Below are 21440 nucleotides of genomic sequence, written 5' to 3' on the forward strand. Positions count from 1 at the left end.
AGTGCTGCTCTGTAATCCTGCAAACCTACAGAAGTGGCACAGTCCTTGGCAGCTAAGCAACTGATTGTCTGCAAGCACCTTCCCTGGTGTCATTCACTGCAAAAAATAAGAATGGGCAACTATTTCCATTCTTTACTCCTCTATCATTACTAGGATAACTACAATACACGTAGCTCTTCTAAGAATTCCTTGGCTTTTAAGTGCAAGATGTAACTCTTATCCAGTAGCCGCATTCTGATTGAAGTGAGTGGCACAACCCAGCCTTTCTCATTACTGAGATAAATACCACTTGAAAGGAATAGTTGAAAGTTAAAACCAAGATAGATAATAGAGTTTACTGATTTTAAATGCCTAACTAAGCCAATCTTTTCTAATATTACAAAACTATTGGCATGCAATGCATTAAAACACTGCTTTGATAGCAAACACAGCCATCACTGGAAACCACAATGCTGACTGATGTATGTGATTCAGATCCTGCATTTCTTCTAGCCCACGTTTTTCCTCATTGAAAGATCACTGAGTCATATCAAAACAAGAGTAAATTAGTGGGGGAGCAATTTCTTTTTACATGCCAGCAAATGCAGAGTACTCAAAACATATTTTTCTTGCAAACACTTGCAAAGCAAAATTAAAATGATACATAAATTCAGATCATTCCCTATGGAATATGAAATAGAAGAGGAATTCCAGAGAGAATGTAAAAGTTCCATTTTGAATGAGTTCATTAGAAAGGTATTACTGAAATGCAAGTCTTATCTGCACCCTTTTTCCACTTACCTCATTTTCAGTCAGGCAGTGAAAATGCAAGTTCCTCCAGCAAGCCACGTATGGCAGAAGATGATTGTAATTCACAGGGTTACAGTACAGATGGACACTATCAGGTTTGATTAGTATGATTATGTCTGCAACAACCAGAACAAGCATTATTTTCCAGCACCAGGACTCCATAACTGTACAACCACAAAATGAACACAGGAACTGAACAGAAAACACTTTCCCTATACTGTACCTCATTAAAAGAAACCGTTTAACTATTTAAATAAACAATCATCCCCCACTTCTTTTTTTTCCTCAAAAGGAACAGTTGGCAGCCATACACTGCTCCAACTACAACAGTACTTTTCACTGGAACAACTGTGGGTTTATTCTGAAGTCTTGCAAAGAACTTGCATCAGCCTGTCCTTTGACAAGCCAAGAGTGTCAGAGATGAGCACTCACAGAGCACTCAGAACTGTAAACTACAGCTGCTCTTGCCTGATATTACATCAGGGGGTTGCTCCAACTGAAAAGCAGCCTTGCAGCACACAGGATGGAGACTTAGAGCTTCGTAAAAAGAAAATAAGGGAATAATGCACACAGTGATTGGCTGCCTTTCAACTATTACAAAAATGAGTAAATATGTTCAAGTAAAAGCAAAAAACAACCAAGAGTATTTTAAAACTCCACTGGTTTATCACACACTGATTGATATCAAATGAACAAACATACCATGACTGAACCAGGACTTCTCATAGTCATTTCTCCACGTTCATAACATCTGAGTGGGGTATATTTGAAAACAAGAGCTCTTTGGGAGTGCTCTCCATCCAGTTTTCATACAATTAGAGCGAGGTGTGTCCCTTTTCCCAGCTCATTCCATCTCCAGAAAGAGGAAAGAATGGGTGAAAATGCTAAACTTACCATCAAGAACTTCTTCAGGAAAACCAGTTCTTTCAAAGTCATTGTTACTCTGATTATACAAGCCAAAAAGCAGATAGTTGGCCAGCTCCCTGCAGCCTTCATTGTATCGACTGTCTATTCCTGCAAAAGCAAAATCATAAGTGAGATGTTCTGCATTAATACTCTACACTTGAAACGTTTGGGTTCTTCCCAAGTAAGAAAGCTTTTTAAATAGGAGTTTTATCTGAACACTTTCTCACGGTCAGGGAGCATTCTGCTTTAACATAGTGGAAAAGCAGGGGAGGGAAAAGGGAGTTTTTCAAGTTTGTTGCTACACACTCTCACTCCTCCCTTGACCTAAATCTACAGGATCTGCTTTAAATAAAGTTTGCAGTGTTCTGAAGCAACAGAATTTCAACCTTAGTGATACAAACGTGACATCTGTCGCATGCAGTGCTCATTTTAACAAATATGTTCTTGATTGAAGCCTCCTAACAAACTAATCCTGTGACCTAAATCTCCTGCTTTGGAATACATGATTAAACACTATCTTGCAAGTATTACAGTATAATCCCTGAGTCACCAGAAAGCCACTGCAAACTTCAAACAAATAATCAAAAAGGTATTCTGTCCAAATGGTACACAAATTGGAATTATGTGACCTGACTGAAACCATTCCACGATGCTCCAATTCTGCACATTAGGAGGCGTTCCCTGACAAAAGGGAGCCTTGGCAGCTCATCTGGAACTCAGGTCACAGCACAAATACGACTCAGCTGAACAATCCTCAGACTCAGTCCTCTGTGCTCCCTCCCAGGAAGCAACCAGCCCTCTGCTCTTGAGAACTATTGAAATGTAATCAGTCACCTTGAAATCCAGGATAGCATTTGAAAGCTGGCACACACAATGCGCTGAAGATAATCTGGTTTACTGCTGACTTGCCTAACTGAAGCATCTTTTGAAGGCAATCAGATGAGCGATCAATTGAGAACAAAGCAAGAGTTAGGATGGTCCCCTTCAGTGACAGCAAGCTGTTAGATCAGTTGTTCTGCAAGGAGGTTACTGATGTTCCACAAGCAAACATCTCTTACCATACCTAACACTAATCTGACAAGACATCACCAACTGTGGGTTGAGCAAAGGAAAAGGGGCAAAAGTCACAGCCACTTCCATCCAGCCAGGCTCATGACTGTGGCCTACAAGGCCTAAGGAGCCCAGGTGCTGAGCAGCAGGGACAGGCAAAGAAAGTAACAGAGTTAGTAGGAAAAAGGAGGAATAAGAAATCTGGGAGAAAAATAAAATATAATAAAAAATCAGAGGAAAAATGAGAAATGCCCTTATTAAAAAGGTGTAGTAATCATTGGAAGAGTTTGAGAGAAGCATCCATATGCACCAGCTCTTCTTTAGCCAGGATTTTTCATGCTGTGGATTTAGCGCTATTCTACAGATGGAGTTAAAGGAACATTAAGTACAGTGGAAAATAAACAGGAAACGAGACAATGACAAAGATAAGATGCATCCAAAAAGTCTATCAGGAGCCCTCAAGAGAACAATGGGGAAGGCCAGCAAGTAGGAAACCCACCGTCTGGCTCCAGCAGAGCTGCAAATTTAGTAATCTCTGTTCCCAACTCATCACAAGGGCGTTGCTAGACAGTGACTCAGGCCAGCAGCCCACTGCTGCCCAACAGCCAGTGTTGCAACCAGTGCTTATCTGGCCTCTCCAAGCTGATTCAGTTCATCAAACAGGCTGAGGGCCAGGCAGGTATGGAAAGCCTGTCAGCTCAGCAAGATGCACTGCGTGCAAGATATCAGAAGAACACCAGAACTGATGCAAAAAAATAAAGAGGAGCAGACTAGGGACAGATTCAGACACCTTCTTCAGCAACAAAAGGTTACTCAGCCCTGCCATTTCACATATTTGCCATTTCCCAGTTGCTAAGCTGACAAAAACAACCTAGAGGGAGAAGAAGTGCTGCTTCCTGTGTCCTAGCCAAGCATTTGTGGCATGCCCTTCTGCAGCAAAACCAAGAGCTGTTCTGTAACATGCTGAATGCCCACAGGAGTACAGGAAGGTGATGCTGGAGAAAACGGACAGGTCACCTTTTGCCAGCCATTCAAAACCATCACATAGCTGTGGAACTGCCATGCAAGATTTACTGTCCCTGAAGGGGATAGGAAAAGTAAACGTCAAAGTCCATTAAAATGTATTATCTACACGATAGATCAAACTACAGATCAATCAGAAGAGCTACAACCCACAGACAGATTTACAGATACAACCTACTGAAACCAAACACACATCCTTGGGAATCAGATCAATTTAACAGAGAGCTAAAAGGTAAACTGTGAGCAACACAGTTTATTTTTAAAAGTGACAGTGTAATTTAGGGAGGTCGATATACTGTTTTCTTAACAGACTGAACAGCAACACAGCCCCACTGAGGTTTCTGAAGACACATCTGACACACATCTCTTCTCCCCTGACCTCCACGTTCCTTTTTACTGTCACTTGCAAGGCCTTTGTCCCCAGCAAAGAGTGCACAATGCCACCGTTCAATACTTTAAAATATCAGACCCAGGATTATTTGTAATTAGCCAAACTAAAGCTGGGGCAAGAGAAATCCATTAAGCCCAGGTCATTAAATATAGCCAGGAAAAATATAACATGTGCTGACTGCTGAAAAAGTGTAAGATTATCTGCTTTGTACAAACGTCAGGAGGAATCAAGACATTTTTGTCAAGCCAAGTATGAATTCGAAGACTGTTTTAAAGCATTTGTAAGAAAGACATTCTTGCTTAACCAGAAGTTATGTGAGAAATTCTTCAGACTACATTAGTCAGGTCAGATTAGACAACAGTCTCATTGTGGATGCAGAAAGAGATTAATGCAGAGCACAAGTTTAACAACAAAACACTTCCTATACTTCCATAAGAGAAAGGCTTATTAAGAGGTATGGTCTTATGCATGGTCTTAAACATTCCACATTACTCTGAGGCTTACTCAAAGAGATTCCTTTTAACTGATGTTTTTTATAAAACAGGTCAATCTTTTGCTTGGGACTTAGTGCAGCTTTAGCATTACCAATAGTCAGGGAGTAATGCAGAGCCAATGGCAGAGATGGCACAACTTGATGCATTTCATGAAGTCAGGCTGGCATCAAAAGCAAAACCAAGATCTTTATCTTGTATAATTAAATTCCACTGACACAACTACCTTTATAGATCTTCTAGCTGTGAAGCTACTACTAACCTTAGATCTCAAACTATTACAGTAGGAAATGTGGGTTAGGAAGAGTTATAATATACAGACAACATCAAACTAAAAAGAAGTAGGTTCTACTATTTCTTTTGTGGCCCAAGAAAACTTCAAGTCTTCTGCACAGAATCACAGAACGACCAGGGCTGGAAGGGACCTCAAGGATCATGAAGCTCCAACTCCCTGCCACATGCAGGGCCACCAACCTCCACATTTCATAGCAGCCCAGGCTGCCCAGGGCCCCATCCAACCTGGCCTTCAACACCTCCAGGGATGGACGGGGCATCCACAGCCTCTCTGGGCAGCTGTTCCAGCACCTCACCACTCTCTCTCTCAAAAACTTCCCCCTCACATCCAACCTCAATCTTCCCTCCCTCAACTTCAAACCATTTCCCCTCGTCCTGCTGTTATCAACCCTTTCACAGAGTTGACTCCCCTCCTGTTTGTAGGCTCCCTTTAGGTACTGCAGGCTGCAGTGAGGTCAGCCTTCTTTTCTCCAGGCTGAACAAGCCCAGCTCCCTCAGGGAGGTCTTTATAGGGAAGATGCTCCAGCCCCCTGATCATCTTTGTGGCTCTCTTCTGAACCCTCTCCAACAGCTCCCTGTCTTTCTTGTACTGGGGGCTCCAGACCTGGATGCAGTACTGCAGATGGGGCCTCACATGGCAGAATAGAAGGGGACAATCACCTCCCTGTCCCTACTGGCCACTCTTCCTCTGACAGAGCCCAGGATACCATTTGCTTTCCGAGCTGCAAGAGCACACTGCTGGCTCATGTTCAGCTTTTCATCTACCAAGACCCCCAGGTCTTTCTCTGCAGGGCTGCTCTCAAGGACCGCCCCTTCCAGTCTGTGTTCTTCTGTTCTTGCTGCACCATTAAAAATATACATATCCATATATAGATAGATAGATAGACAGACAGATATATATTAAACAGGCTATGGCAGGAAATTCTGCCTAGTATCACTTCTTAATGCAAATCATTAACCCATTTCCCTCTGTAAGCCAAGCAGGGTGAAAAGCCATGCTTGTTCTCAACCACTGCTCTCCATAACCAAGCACACCATCATTACTAATGCTGGCACTCATAGGGTCCTCTCCAGTCCCTTTACTTCCCTGCATTCATGGAATAACCAGCCTGCAACACACCAGCCTTCACCTCTCACACCAAGAAACACAACGTCGCCTGGATAGCTGACTTTCTGTCCCAAATAGATTAAGTTCTCCCATCTTTCTTCCAGTGTGGAGATGGAGAAAGATTCCCTCTTTCCTTCAGCCACTGAATTTTCTCAAGGCTTGGAAAAGAGCATTGATAATGTTATTATTGCACTAAGCACGCCCAAAATTAGTAAATAGACCTAATAACTCTTTTAGGGATCAGAGAGTTTAATTATCAGATCGATGTCTGCTTGCTGAAGAACAATGGGCAACAAAAGTAGATTATGTTACTGTTTCTGAAATTCATGGCATCTTAATACAATGAGAAGAAGAAAGAGGGGGGAAAAAAAATAACACTAACCTAAAATGCAAAGGATTCCATCAGGTTGAGATTTGCTGCTTTGTGTCAGGATGCTCTGGATGTTTCGCAGGCGGCTGCAGCTGCAAAAGAAAGAGAATTAGTCCTTAAAGAGAAAACTATAACCTACAACTTTTGTTTTTAAGCATGTGCCCTGGTTAATCTCTCACCTCCAGCAAGAACTTCTGTTCATGTTTCCCTGCACCAAGCCAGCAGTGCTCCTTGCTCTACCTTACAAGCAGGTAGCAAAGCACTGCTGGACAGGTGAAGCCCAGGTAGAGGTGATGAGAAAAGGGACTGCAGTGGTTCTGACAGCCCAAAAAGGGTTTGCAGAAGCTGGGAGAGAACTCAAACACCCCCAGCACCATCAGACCACTTCCACCCTGTGTTACCACTCCAGACACACTCCAGATTTACTTGGTCCACACTGGGGAAAGTGGAAACCAATACTCTCATAACAAAAGCTCAACTCAAAAAGAGTCAAACTTTTTACTACAGATTTGCTTCTGCACGACACAGTAACAGACATCACTTACATGACTGGGTTTCCAGCTCATATAAAACCCAGCACAAAACATGTTCAGAATGAATAATACTTAACACAAGTTTACATGAACTTTCCCCTCCTATAGCAAATGAGACACCTGGAACATTTCCCTCACCTTTCCCAAGTAACCTTTAGCTCTTGAACTGAGCTAAATTTATGATATACAGAAATAAGCAAGAAAGCAACATGGAGTATTCCTGTTTTCACAGTTACTTAAGTAAAAAGCAAATATATCTATTTAGTGAGACTACAATTATCACGCCCTACTTTCTCTGAAAGACAGGAAAGAGATGAAAAATGTCATTAGATGACATTATAGCTCATCTAAATGCCATTCAAACACTAAGATGAACAGTAAAGGAGAGAGATTAGGAGGAAGTTTTTCCACACAGAGGGTGGTGAGGCACTGGAACAGGTTGCCCAAGGAGGCTGTGGATGCTCCATCCCTGCAGGCATTCAAGGCCAGGCTGGATGTGGCTCTGGGCAGCCTGGTCTGCTGATTGGTGACCCTGCACATAGCAGGGGGTTGAAACCAGGTGATCATTGTGTTCCTTTTCAACCCAGGCCATTCTATGATCAATTGACACGCTCAGCTCCAACAAAAGGCAGACCTGACCAAATAGGTTCATCCTCTGTCAAGAAAAAGCAGCATTACGTGCCCATGCAATGAGCAGAGAAGAGCATGAATGGGAAACATACAGGTCAGACTCTGTGTTACTTCATAACAAAATATAAGACCATAGACACATTTATTTCAACCTTTAACATTCAACAGTCTTTGGCAGGACGTTTTTCCTTGCCTCAGTTATAGAGGTGGTTTCTATGAAAGAAATCTTTGAAAAAGCTTCTGAGATATTTTCGAGGTCATTTGAAGTGTGCATCAATCGTTACATTGAAAGGCTGACATTAAAAACAGGCAACTTCTGTGTCTGAAGAAAGATGTTATTCAGAAACACTGAAGGGAATCGTTAGAAATCTTCACTACACGCTTTTAAACAATACAGGCTGGACTGTGTATGAAGTCAGAGAAAAAAAAATGGCAGTTTCTTGCATTTCACATTAAGCAGTCATCTGACAAAAACACAGCAATGGCCCTGGGAACAAAACCCCTGACTTTTCCCACCTCCAAAGGGAGTGCTGTACGTAGGGAACTGAGTCTTCCATTTTGCCCCAGTAACACGATTACAAACAGAATCATAGAACGGCCTGGGTTGAGAAGGACCACTATGCTCATCCAGTTCCAACCTCCTGCTATGTGCAGGGCTGCCAACCAGCAGACCAGGCTGCCCAGAGCCACATCCAGCCTGGCCTTGAATGCCTGCAGGGATGGGGCATCCACAATTCCTTGGGTTGTAATGAAGAATGTCCTTTGAAAAGCAGTAGGACCCCTTTGGGTTTTGGGATGCTCTCCTTGAAGACTCTGATCTCCACACAGAATCATAGAATCCTTAGAATTGGAAGGATCCTCTGAAGGCCATCAGTCCAACTCCCCTGCAATGAACAGGGAAACCATGACTACATCAGGCTGCCCAGGGCCTGACCCAGCCTGGCCTTGAAAGTCTCCAGGGATGGAACACCCACCACATCTCTGGGCAACCTGTTCAAGCACCTTGCAGAATCACAGAATCACCAAGGTTGGAAAAAACCTTCAAGATCATCCAGTCCAACCATCTACCTATCATCAATAGCTCTCACTAAACCACTCACTAAAGCAATAACTCTCAATACAGAATGCAAACGTTCCTTGAACACCTCCAGGGTCTGTGACTCCACCACCTTCCTGGGCAGCCCGTTCCAGTGGGCTCCTCACCACCCTCACTGTTAAAGATTTTTATTGATATGCGACCGCAGCTTCATGTTACAGCAGCTCAAGGCTGAAGATGAGCATCAGGCACGTTTGAAAGCACAACTTACTGAGCTCTTCTAGGGCAATCCATAATTCTTGGACTTCAGCAAGCTTCGGACAAGACCTGAGCTGCAAGTTACTTAACTAAGGCTACTATAAACACACCCAGAAAGCAAGCACAGGCAGCCAAGGTTGCCTTCAAAGCAGGTAAGGAATTGATGTAGGTGAAGGGAGAATGCTTCCACCACACAATTTTTAACAGCAGATGCAATTTCTACCTTGCTTTATGACAGAATAAGAGCCCTCATTGCTGCAAGGCTCTGTCTCTCCCTTTGTATCTGTGCTAGCGATCTTGAAGCCACGTGTCAAGTCAGATGAGCTTATGGATCCAAACAAACACTAGAGCAGGGATTAAAAAATATATAATGCTTTCAGTCATCAGCAAGCTGACCTGACTGCTGATGTAGGGGGGGTCAGAAGGCAAACCACAGTGCAGGGCAGCATCTGGCAACAACGCGTGCTTAGGCCAATTAAGAAATTGTTTGTTACCGTAGTGGAATAGATGCCAAAAAGGGGGGGGGAAGAATGATAATCATTAACTTCTAAGAATTAGAAATGCTGGTCTGTTCACACGTCTTCATACTGATTATGCAAAATGCCTTTGTAACAGCACTGCCTCTCACAACCTACTGAGAGACACAAGCTGTGCGTGCCAGCAAATGAACACAATTAACAACTGTGCCTTTCTCAATCAGAAAAAAAAACCCCACAAATACGTTTTTAAAATGATGCCACTCCGTATTTAACATCCATTTAATTCATGTTTCCACGGTGCTTTACTGCACTCCTTGCTACCAGCTGAATTCATTTGGTGCACAAGCTTCTTTTCTTGTTGTGACCCTACGGCACGAATGCAGCACCATCAGCATCGATCTCCTATCAGTTCCAGGTTCATCTCTGTCAATGTCTGGGATGGCACAGCTGTGGTTTCCGTGCTGTCGGGGTGATGGATGTGATTTCAGGGCAGCACTGAGCTGAGCATGTTTTGCTCCATATTGGCAGATGTTACACTCCTCCCCCACAAAGGCTAAAAACCCACACGTGATAAAGCCTGAACAGAGAGCAGCCAACATGGGGGAACACCGAGACTCCCCCTGGCAAGACCCAGCAAACCTTCACATCAGCAATCAGAGAATGATTTGAATAGATACAGGCTGGCTACCTAAGAAAGATACAGTTTTAACTCAATTAAATACAAAGGAAAGAAGGAACGGCTCCTCCTTTCTCCCAGCTCTCGCTCCCAGTGAGCTGGCTGCTACTACCATCTGTTTCCACTCTAGTCGCCAGAAATAAAATAAATCAAGTTTGTTCTTTGCAAGGTTTCTTTGCTGACCTTCCAATGCTGTTATTTTCTGTGCAGAGCAGAGCACTGCATTTCCCACAGTCTGACACGAATCCCCATCTTAAAACATTTACGAAAAGAGAAACCAGAAGCAAGGCTGTGCTAAAGGCTCTCAGAAATCCATCAATTTCCAAAGCAGTCTAGTTTAAATTTAATATCCAGCTTCAGTAAGACTTGTGGCTTTTTTCCTCTTCTTAATCCACAAAAATAATTCTGTTTTACTGCACAAAAGACAATGGAGCTCGCCCACCTTCAACTCAACACGATTTCCCACCTATTTACAGAGTTTACCTACAACGAACACAGGCAATTTCATCGCAAGTAGGAGACCCACCACCTTTAGAAACAGTACACCCAGCAATGTTAATTAATTAGTATTTAAACTGGATCTGGAGGAACAAGCTTCAACTCAGCGTGCATTATACAGGACCAAACTCCTTGCTTCTCGACTTCTGTTGTGCTCTTCTACTTATGTTATGTGGACGAATCCAACCCAAACACTTATTCACTGTAAGCAGACAGAAGACCATGCTTTATCATGCTCTGAAATCAGAAGTGCTACAAAACTAAATTTACTTTCCTGAGACTGAATTCGCTTTCAGAGCCCATTATTGGACCACCAGCACTGCAGCCATGTGGCCACACAGTACCAAACCAGAATGCTCTCCATCATCTTGAGCCCAATGACCTCCAAGAGCTAATGGTAGCAGGAGCACCACATACAGCTGAGTTTATCTCATAGCTCGACTCCTTTCCTTGATGACTTTTCCTTTTTGCTCTATCATTCCACTTCTATCAACCACACAGCACCACATCCTTTCCAACTTTGGTCTCAGCCTGGTAGTCAACAAACCCTAAAACACCTTAGTTCTCCAGTAAGGTAGGAAGCACCTAAATTTGGGAACTTCTCATCTTCTCCATCACCCCTTGAATCATAGAATGGCCTGGGTTGAAAAGGACCACAATGATCATCCAGTTTCAACCCCCTGCTATGTGCAGGGTCACCAACCAGCAGACCAGGCTGCCCAGAGCCACATCCAGCCTGGCCTTGAATGCCTGCAGGGATGGAGCATCCACAGCCTCCTTGGGCAACCTGTTCCAGTGCCTCACCACCCTCTGGGTGAAAAACTTCCTCCTAATATCCAACCTAAACCTCCCCTGTCTCAGTTGAAAACCATTCCCCCTTGTCCTGTCACTATCCACACTCACAAACAGCCGTTCCCCCTCCTGTTTATATGCTCCCTTCAAGTACTGGAAGGCCACAATGAAGGAGAAGAGAAGGCTCTGGGGAGACCTCAACTTGAGGTCCTTCTCTGCATAACTAAAAAAGAGAGAGCTCCTTTAAATAAAAACCTCTCTGGAGGTTGGTGGCCTATAGCAGAGGGGTTGGAACGTGATGATCTGTGGGGTCCCTTCCAACCCAAAACATTCTGTGATTAAAAATAATTAGGTGAGACAAGCTATTACAAATCCTGAACCCCGGTGTAAGTACACGAGGAACACATGGATACAAACTGTTAATCTTTCAACACAGAGATGTCCCCAGCTACAATTGGTTGGGAAACCACAGCAGCTCTTCCACTCCTGCAGCACTACTCTCCCAAACACCCCACTGACTGCTCCTCTGAAGCTGTAGGAAAAGAACCCACACACTTCACCACTCGGTGATTAAAACCAGAACGGTTTAATATTAGGTATACAGGCAGAGACAATGTAAAATGAGCCCAAGTACTCATTTTGCACTTCCCCACACATAACACAGATTAGTTCTTGCTGTGCATCTGTTGTAAACGTGGGTAACTAACAACAGGGATCTGCCCACTCTATTTCACACAAAGGTAATGCAAAATTAACAAGCTCACACAGATTTTAGATGGTGCTATCTAACGGAGGCTTTGTTCAGAAACTCATGTATTCTCAATTAAAACATTCATTCACTGCAAAACACAGACACATGAAGCATGACATCATCTTCGAAAAAGGCATATCCTTCTTTGGGCATTACTCATCTTTTAGTTAAGGGGTGATTTTTCCTCTTTTCTTTCTTTTTTTTGCAGAACTTTCATTCTTCCTTTCGTTGTTGCAATGCTGAGGGTCCCTGTGGTCAACCAGCTCCCAGCACATCATACAGCACACCAGAACTCCGAACCACCAGGTGGAAGAACTCCAAGAATCATCTCCATCCGTTTCCCTATTCTTTATATAGTCTTAAGAATTTTTCCATTCCTGTTTGGGACTCAGAGGGGGGAAGGGAGGAGGAAGGGAGGGTAACGGATTGTTTTGTTTTAAGTTATTTTTATTAACTGCCTGGTATCTGCTGACCGCTGGGGAAATTTATTGCAAACACCGACCTCCCTGCCTCCATCTGGGCTGCAAAAAGGCAGCATAAGAACCAATGCTGGAGAGGGAAAAAAAAAGAGAGAGAACAGATGACATGCCTCCTACAAACACACCAAATTGCAGATGCTGTCCGGATCTCCCAGCGGAGCTCGAAAGCTTGCAGATGTTCACTGAACGTTCTCATGACAACTCTGAAACAGGATCTCAAATTACAGAAATGGCTCAGAAAAGAAAGGGGCTTGAGTGGAAACCATTTTCTCTTCCAGTTTCTGCTGGGTTTTTGTTTGTTTTTCCTGCCTGTTGGGTGTTTTGCTACCCATTATGAATTGCAAGACGCTCTCCAAATTCTAAGCTTTTTCTAAACAAGCAAGCAATGGATTTATTAAATATATATATATGCTTGAAAACAGTCAATCCTCCTTTTTTTCTTTCCCTCCTGTGATCAATTTGCTTTCTAAGCACAGGCTGAGAAGGAACACAGCCATCACCCAGCAGCCATATTCACCTATCTCAGGCAAACAGAACGACTTCCATTTCTCTTAGTGCCCAATTTCTCTCTTCACACGCACGTTGTCTGCGAAGCAAAAGCGCTTTTATTCCCTCCTTGAGCAAAACCAAAAGCCTGCAGTTCCTACATAGCCATTTAGCATGGCCAGCTGGTTGTTTGCTGGCAACCTGCAGCATATCACTTGATTTTACACCAGTGGGTGCTTCCACACCCACTATACTACATTATACTACACTATAAATGTTTGCTGTCCTCGTTGCCCTGGGCTGCAACCTGTGACAGCGAAATACTGCAGGTAATGCACTACAGCTTAACACACACACACACACATACACACACACCTTGAGTCTTTAAAAAGAAACACTGCTCCAATGACCGACCGACACCTGAGCTGACACCTGAACTCCAGGCAAGCCAACACCATCACCAAACGCAGCCCCGCATCCCTCTCCTGTTCAGAAACAGGACGGCAGAGCTAAAAGAGCGAATATCCCTGCCTTCCTGCCCCCACCTGCCTCTGCTTCTGCTCCCCAAATCACCGTCCCCATCTCCCGGCGTTCACCAAACGCCCCCCAAACCCGTCGCTAGCACATCCCTGCGGAGTGCCCGCTACCTGACGAACGCCTCGGCGGCCCTGGGGCGGCGCGTTGAGGGACGCGGGGACGGCCGGAGGAGAAGCGAGCGGCCGCACAGCGCCATAGCGACGGCGATGCAGCGCTCGGGCGGCGGAGCCGGCAGCACTGCGGCCACTGCGCCCGGCGCGTACCACCTCAGAACGGGGGAGTGAAGGGGGGGGAAGAGCGGGAAGGCAGATAAGCCGCTCCCCGCAGCACCGCACCGCAGCAGCCTCGGTTTCCTCGTAGAACTCAGCACAGCCTTAAGTTCGATGCAGAACTGGCAAGATTTCGTCAGCTTGGCAGAAACGCTGCGGGAAAGATGGCTTCTTTCCTCACATCTTCTCCCCCCCCCCACGGGGAGAATGGACTCATCCAACGCTTGCCCTCGGCGCAGCGCCCGTTCCGCCTCACAGGGGCGCGTCTCACCACACACACACACACACCTCCCCTCCCGTCTACTCCCCCCCCTCCGGTCCCCCCCCCCGCGGGCTGCTGGGCCGCTTGGGCACCGATTGGCTGCGGCTGCGGTTTCTCCATCCCCTTGGGCACGGGTTTTGGTTTGTTTTTTTTTTTTGTTTTGAAAAGAAACAAACGACGGCGTGTTTTGGAACCCGTCAGCTGTGCGTCCCTGCGCTGGCGCGGAGCGCGTCCTCCTGTTCCTCTGTGAGCCGAGCTCTTGGTCCTAAGCAGAGAGCGAGACGAGACCGCTTCTCTGCGCTGTGTTTTTATTCCTCTCTTTGATTTTATTCCTTTTTTTTTTTTTTTGGATGCAAGCAGCATAAATCCCTAAATGTACAGCGACTGGGTGCAGGCGTGGGGTGGTGAGATGTCCTCAGCTCCTCAGCCATGTCACTGCGATCTCCTCAGCCATGTCACTGATGTCCTCAGCCAAGACAGGGGATGTTCTCAGTTGTAGCACAAAAATGTCCTCAGCTGTGCTAGGGAGATGTCCTCAGCCATGTCAGATATCTTCAACCACATCCCAGAGATGTCCTTGGCTGTGTCACTGAGATGCCCTCAGCCATGTTAAGGGTCAGGCTGGCTGTGAGGAAAAGGCTCTGACCCGTAGCGCTGCCCAGGGCAGTGGGCACAGCCCCAAACTGCAGGAGTTCAGGGAGCAATATTGGGACATTGCTCTCAGCCATAGGGTTTTGGGCTTGAGGGTGCAGTGCGGACCCTCAGTGATCCTTGTGGGTCGTTTCCAACTTGGGATATTCTATGATTCTCTGCTCTCCCCAGCCTGGGCCATAGAGGGAGCAAATGGGGCTCCAGAGCCCACTCTTACCTCACACAAGTGATGGCTTGTTTTGCAGAGGTGTTTCCTTCTTTCCTCAAAAACCAAACTGGACTTCGCTCACTACCACAGGGCAGAGAATACAAGATAAATATGCTGGGCTGTGACCCAGCTTCCCTGGGCCAACAGAGAAATGCTTTCACTGGCCTCATTGGTACAGCTCAGGTGGCTTGGATGGACCCACGTCCTCAAGTTGTGTCACATCTCCCAGCCCCTCCTTGGATGCTGACAGCGAGATCATGGGCTCTTCCCATGATGGAGACTGCTTCTGTTTTGTCCCAAAATCTTGCAGCCAGCAAGAGAAGATTTGGGCTGTTTGGACCACAGTAAAGGTGGCTGAGGGGAGGAGGACTCATGGCTGTCTACAGCTCACAAAGAATCATGCATACAGAATGGTCTGGGTTGGAAGGGATCTCAAGGATCACGAAGCTCCAACCCCCTGCCACAGGCAGGGCCACCAACCGCCACATTTCATAGCAGACCAGGCTGCCCAGAGCCCCATCCAACCTGGCCTTGAACACCTCCAGGGATGGACGGGGCATCACAGCCTCTCTGGGCAGCTGTTCCAGCACCTCACCACTCTCTCTGTCAAGAACTTCCCCCTCACATCCAACCTCAATCTCCTCTCCCTCAACTTCAAACCATTTCCCCTTGTCCTGCTGTTATCCACCCTTTCACAGAGCTGACTCTCCTCCTGTCTGTAAGCTCCCTTTAGGTACTGCAGGCTGCAATGAGGTCACCCCACAGCCTTCTTTTCTCCAGGCTGATCAAGCCCAGCTCCCTCAGCCTGTCTTCATAGGGAGGTGCTCCAGTCCCCTGATCATCTTTGTGTCTCTCCTCTGGTCCCTCTCCAACAGCTCCCTGTCTTGTGCTGGGGGCTCCAGACCTGGATTCTCCTCACAGGGAGCAGAGGGGCAGCGCTGAGCTCTGATATCTGATGACAGTGATGGAACAGAATGGTGCTGTGTGAAGAGAGGGACAGGTGGGGGTTAGAGAAAGGGTTTGCTCCATAGGGCATGGAACAGGCTGTCCAGGGCTGTGGGCATGGCCCCAATCTGCTGGAGCTCAGGGAGCAGTATTGGGGCATTGCTCTCAGCCATAGGGTTTGGGTGGTGCTGTGTGGAGCCAGGGGTTGGACTCAATGGTCCCTTCCAGATTGGGATATTCTATCATTCTATGAATACTTCCTGGAGAAGGAGTGAAGGGGGGAGAGGAAGGGGTGTCTGGCAGCATGGCTGCAGCGGACACAACATAAGCTGCTGTTCCTGAGTTTCCTGAGCTTCACTGTCCCTCTATTGTTCCAAGTTTTGAAGGCTACAAAAACTGAATGAAATCCATAACAGCTGCCAAAGAAAGGATGATGAATGCAAAGTGATGGGGAAAGAGGGCAAGCTGCTGCTGATCTTCCTTGGAGGGTTCTCCTGCCCTAAATTGCATCCAACAATAAAGCACAAAATCTGGGTAAAGTCTCTGTTTGCTTGGCCTGGATAGGGCTTTCTCATTATGCTTTCAGCCTGTGTAGCTCCACATTGGCATCTGCCTATGGAAACAGCTGCCTTCGTACCATCTCTTGTGAATACATCCTTATTTTTAGTAAATCCCTTCTGCACCAATGGAGAAAACAATGCTGGAATGAACACTAGAGTCCAAAAATAGCTTTTGTTTGACTCGATATACGCACCTGGAGAGATCCTTCTTTCCTCCTTTTAGGGAACATCTCAGCTTTTCACCCCAAACTGGTGGCTGCTGAGGAGTCTGGAGGCTGCATCTGATAGAAAAACCAATTACCTGTATGTCATGCTACTGGGATGTCCCATGCCTAACACTTCCCACCAAAATACGTGTGCTGCTCATTCTGTTGGCATGGGAGATGGTGGCCATGGGAAGGCTTGGATATCCTTGCCCGTGCCAGCCATGATTCATCATGGACAACTTTCTAGGATGGTGGAAGCCCCATTTTGTAGCTGGAAGACGTTTCTCCATCCCTTGTGTTCAGGCAGGCACAACCAGGCAGAGGCAGCTCCAGAAACAAAGCTGGAGGGCAGAGCTCTGGCTCTGCTTCTCTCTATGGTGCCAGGCGCAGCTGATATCTGGTGGCACTGACAGTGCAACTGTTGCAAGTAACAACATACAGAAAAGCTTTATGGCTTACACAGATCTAACAGTCAGCCTCCTATAAGCCAAGGCTACATCTTTCAAGGCTCTCAGTTTTATTACTTCATTTTATTTTATTTTTTTTATCCCTGTGTTGCATCAGAAATACAAGGAGCAGCTCTCCTGCTGTAGCAGCACGTTTAAGGAAACGATTCAAACTTCCTAGAGAGAAAAAGCAAAGAGTGCCATACTTCATGCTAAACAAACAAGGCAGCCACCTGCTGTGTTCTGCAACAATTGCTTTTCCTCCCTTCCATTCCGATTTCTGGGACTCCGGGGTCTTTCTGGGATCCCATAAATGTTTCAGCAGAGTCCACCTTTCGGGCAGCGTCCTCAGAGCAGTGTTTGCGTTCATGCCACGAACAGATGCTCTGCCTAAAGAGCTCTTGATGAAACATTTATGAATAGCACCAGCCAGGGATAGAACAAGACTCAGGGGGGAAAATTAAATGATAAGCAGTGCTGGTGATAAATACTTCCTACTCCATTTATCCAAGTTCTCCAGGCTAGAAGATCTTAGTTCTACCCAAGTGTTATTTTGGGAAGACAGATATGAAGATTTCCTCTACCCTTAAGTCATTGTTTTGCTCTCCTTGCAAAAGGCAGCCCTCAAGTCAAAGACAATAAAAAGGCAAGTTTATTCTCCACCAAGATGAAGACTGTGTTTATAGCACCGGGAATCTGGCGCCCATGAAATGCAGGGTGGGGACACAGGAGATGATGGAGACGTGGCACACCAAGATCCTGCAAACAAAGACAGTGCAAAAATAGCATTGCTGACCCCAACTTACCTGGGTGTCTTTGATGCTGCTTTTTGTTAGCAAAGAGTTTAGCTAAGAGAGATGTGAGGTTGAGGGTGAGCTAAGAGGGATGTGAGGTACTCAGGTAGAGCACAGTGGATTGGAAGGGACTCATTACCCCACGTAGGCATGGAAAGCTGAATTTGGGGCTGTTGGTGCTAACTGCTCAAGTTGCCTTGGACTTTTTCATGGGTAGTTGGAGCAGGGAAACGTATGCTGCTGAATGGGGGAAGCACTGTCCCTGGGGTAGTTCAGTGCCATGGCTTCTTCATCCCCACGTGGTCTGGGACGTCTCCAGGTGCTGTACTTCTTGATGAAAGAAGACATCAACTCTTTTTTTTTTCTCTTTCTTTCTTTTTAATCTGTTCACCTTCAGTTCCTGGTGCTGTTCTGTCTGGCTCTGTGAAATCAAATTCAGATCTCTGTTTACTCACAGCATGACCCTGGAAGTTGGAAGCAGCATTTTGACAATGTCAGATTTACATTGTGGGGTTTTGTTTTTTCTGATGAAAAACAGGAAATAATTGTCAGGAATGGTGTGCTAGCTTCCTTCCTGTAACCTCTGGATGCTCTGGAAAGACCCTACAAGTGGAGAACACTCTGGATATGCCTTAAGAGTTGTATGGAAATTCAGATTGAAGGAACCTTATGAGGTCTCTATCCCAATCTCCTGCTCCCAGCAAGGTCAGCTATGAGGCCAGACAGGTTTGCTGAGGGCTTTATCCAATCTTGTCTTGAAAACTTCCAAGGATGGAAACAGTGTAGCCTCTCTGAGTCCCACAACCCCAAACCTCTGAGACCTGCTCCTTCCCAGCTACTTGACCACATCCACCTCCATCTCAGCACTAGAGGTGTCCTCCTGCTGGGTGGCCTTCACTCCTGGAGGCAACCGACCCTACACCCATCTCCTTCCTTCCCTTTGACACAGTTATTCCAGCCTCAGATGCACCAAGGAAGCCAGGACCTGCTGTGCTTGCTGTGTGGCCTCCCTGCACCTTGTTATCTCAAGGAACAGCTTCCCACCTCTCCCAGCCCGCTTCCTCCAGGGCTCAAATCCTTCCCTGCACCGTGCTTCGCCCTTCCAGGAGTCTCCTCTGAATGCTGCCTGGGGAAACACTTCCTAATACATGATTTAAGTCAGCAGCAGCAGTTCCTAAAGCTTTCCAGCTTGTTCTCAAGTCTCTACCTGTTGGCCTCGACCGTCAGACCGGGGAGAAGCTGCAACTCCAGGCAACGTACTGCCTTCAAAGGCGAAATGTGTGGGCCAAGAGCATCCCTGTGCACAGCAGAGCTCCTCAGCTGGTGGTCCTGGAGAGCACAAACGGTGCCTGAAGAAAGCGAATTTGTCAGCATGCTTAAATTTGCTTTAACTTCATTGCATCATACTGGAAAATTTTTCAGGGCTTTTCAATGATATCATAGAATCACAGAATAATGAGAGAGCTGTGTTGGTGTTGGTGCACCTCTCTTAATTTTGTTCTGCTAAACGGACTCCCAGAAGATGTTTCTGTCTCTCTGAAACCATTTCCTTCCTCTTGTCCTGCACTTTTCCTCCAAAACAGCCAGAATTTCTCTGGCATTTCCACTGATGGATTCTGTTTCCAGCTTGCAAAGGTTTCTGGCTCAGTGAGGCTGTGAGCTGACAAGGCCAGGGATGTCAGCAAGGGAAAATCTGCCTAAGCTTTACATCTCCTTTGCCAACATTTCATATAACTGATGTATTCATGCTGCCAATGCCAACATCTTCAGCTGCTTCCAACCCACCACCACACTCAGTCCAGTGCTGTCCCTTTCCTACACAAGAAGAAATCAGAAATGGTGCAGTGATAACAGAGACCTGATTCCTCTTAATCCCTTGCTTCTCCTACAAAGGACTTCTATACCTTTAGACCCTCCCATCACTCGTTTCCAACCTGCAGTCACCACTGCCTTTCTATTCCCTTTCAGACCCCTTGTATGACATGACCACATACCCACCAGGTTTCCCAGCTTTCAGCAAAGCAACACCATGCTCTCTGTTTGTCAGCAGCTGGGGTCAGGGGAAGGAAACAACAATGATATCATTTGGAAAGCTATTTTTTTCTGATTCGGCTTGCTCAGTGGGAAGCCAGGGGGCTGATCAGCAAATGCTGAGCTGCAATTTTCTTCACCTTCTATGAGAAATTAAACTTAATCTCACAGGACATCATCTGTGAAAGCACAGGTGATAATGCAAGCCAGCAGTGGTCTGCTTTTTCTTCCTCCACTCTGCTTTGGTGCACAGGAGGAAGGCTGAGCTCGCAGCCCCGTTCCATGGTGGGGCCTTGGGAACCAGTGGGGGTCCCGTGAGTGGGACAAAGCCAACAGCCGACGTCCTGCACCAGGCTCAGCTCCCAGCTTTTGTTCAGTGATGTATGGGTTTGAACACGTTGTACCCCCTGAGCAGTTTATTCACTGGTTTGATTTTGGGCACGCATCCTCATGATCTACAGCACTCGGCCGTGCGCTCAGCAAGCTTCTCTGCGTGTCTGCATTCAGCGCTCATGAGCTGCCATGTCCCACTGTTACCAAGACAAATCAGAGGAATATAGCTCATTTTACAGCTTGCTCTACCTTGATCAGCTGTGAAACCACCCAGAAAAGGATTCCTTGCAAATCGAATATGTGGTTCCAAAGATTTGGAAGGGGGAAAATGTATTTGGTCAATGTGCTGCCCCTTGGCCTAGGGCAAAATAAAGCTTGAAATCCAACCTTGGGAAGAAAAGCTTCTCCGTTCCAAGCTATTCTTGTGAGCTATGCAGCAAACGGCTGTAACAAGCCATAAATCTTGATTCACTAATAATTTCTCCCTACCTCTAGGACAGTTGCAGCTGGAGAGTGAAACTCTGCCGCATGTTGTATAAAGGCTGGGGAAATCTCCACCAGGAATCAGAGCTGCTGGGCAGGCTTCAGAGAAACTCTCCTTCAACCCCAGTGAGCAGTCTTTCAGCTTTTCATGAACTGAACAGCCTTAAGAGACTTGGGAGAAAGCATCTGGAAGCAAGACCAGTCATGGAGAGCCCATGGGGAAGGCACAGCGTTGGTGTTGCACACAGGCAGCTGCTGAGTCTCCCTGTAGGAGGTGCTTTGGCCACAGGTCTTACACAACAGTGACTTGAAATCAGTCATTTTGGCCCCAAATCTGCTTTTTGGCTGGTGTACGCAGCAGGACTTCATGTGCTGAATGCTGAGCATTGGAGGGGTTTGGCTGGAGCCGACTTCTCCATGACTTAAGCACCTCCAGGTCTTGCATCATCCCCAGCCTCTTCCAGCATTCATTTCCCTTCCAAAATGACCCTGGGGCTCAGGGAATGAGACACCTAGAGCATCTTTGCAGCAGGGGGTCAGGAGGAGGGGGGGGGGGAAGGAATGAGAAATGGGGAGTTGCTGAGCTGGGGAAGAGCAGTGGGATTTGGTGTGCAGGCCTGGGTTTCAACTCTGCTTTGTCTCAAACCTCGCTTGCATCAACCTAAGGAATTGTGT

The 21440-nt window shown here is 46.3% G+C and overlaps 1 protein-coding gene across 1 annotated transcript in view; it reads right to left on the reverse strand.

Annotated features, from left to right (window-relative positions):
- Positions 1–13853, reverse strand: part of DNAAF9 (dynein axonemal assembly factor 9) — a 67373-nt gene extending 53520 nt beyond the window's left edge. The window contains exons 1-4 of the mRNA XM_048943616.1: positions 13688–13853; positions 6435–6514; positions 1684–1803; positions 781–905 (exon numbers count right to left, since the gene is read on the reverse strand). Coding sequence (XP_048799573.1) covers positions 781–905; positions 1684–1803; positions 6435–6514; positions 13688–13773 — 411 coding nt within the window. The 5' untranslated portion in view covers positions 13774–13853. The remainder of the gene's footprint in view (positions 1–780; positions 906–1683; positions 1804–6434; positions 6515–13687) is intronic.
- Between the last annotated feature and the right edge of the window lie 7587 nt (positions 13854–21440).

This window comes from Lagopus muta, chromosome 4 (assembly GCF_023343835.1).
Source record: "Lagopus muta isolate bLagMut1 chromosome 4, bLagMut1 primary, whole genome shotgun sequence".
Taxonomy (NCBI): domain Eukaryota; kingdom Metazoa; phylum Chordata; class Aves; order Galliformes; family Phasianidae; genus Lagopus; species Lagopus muta.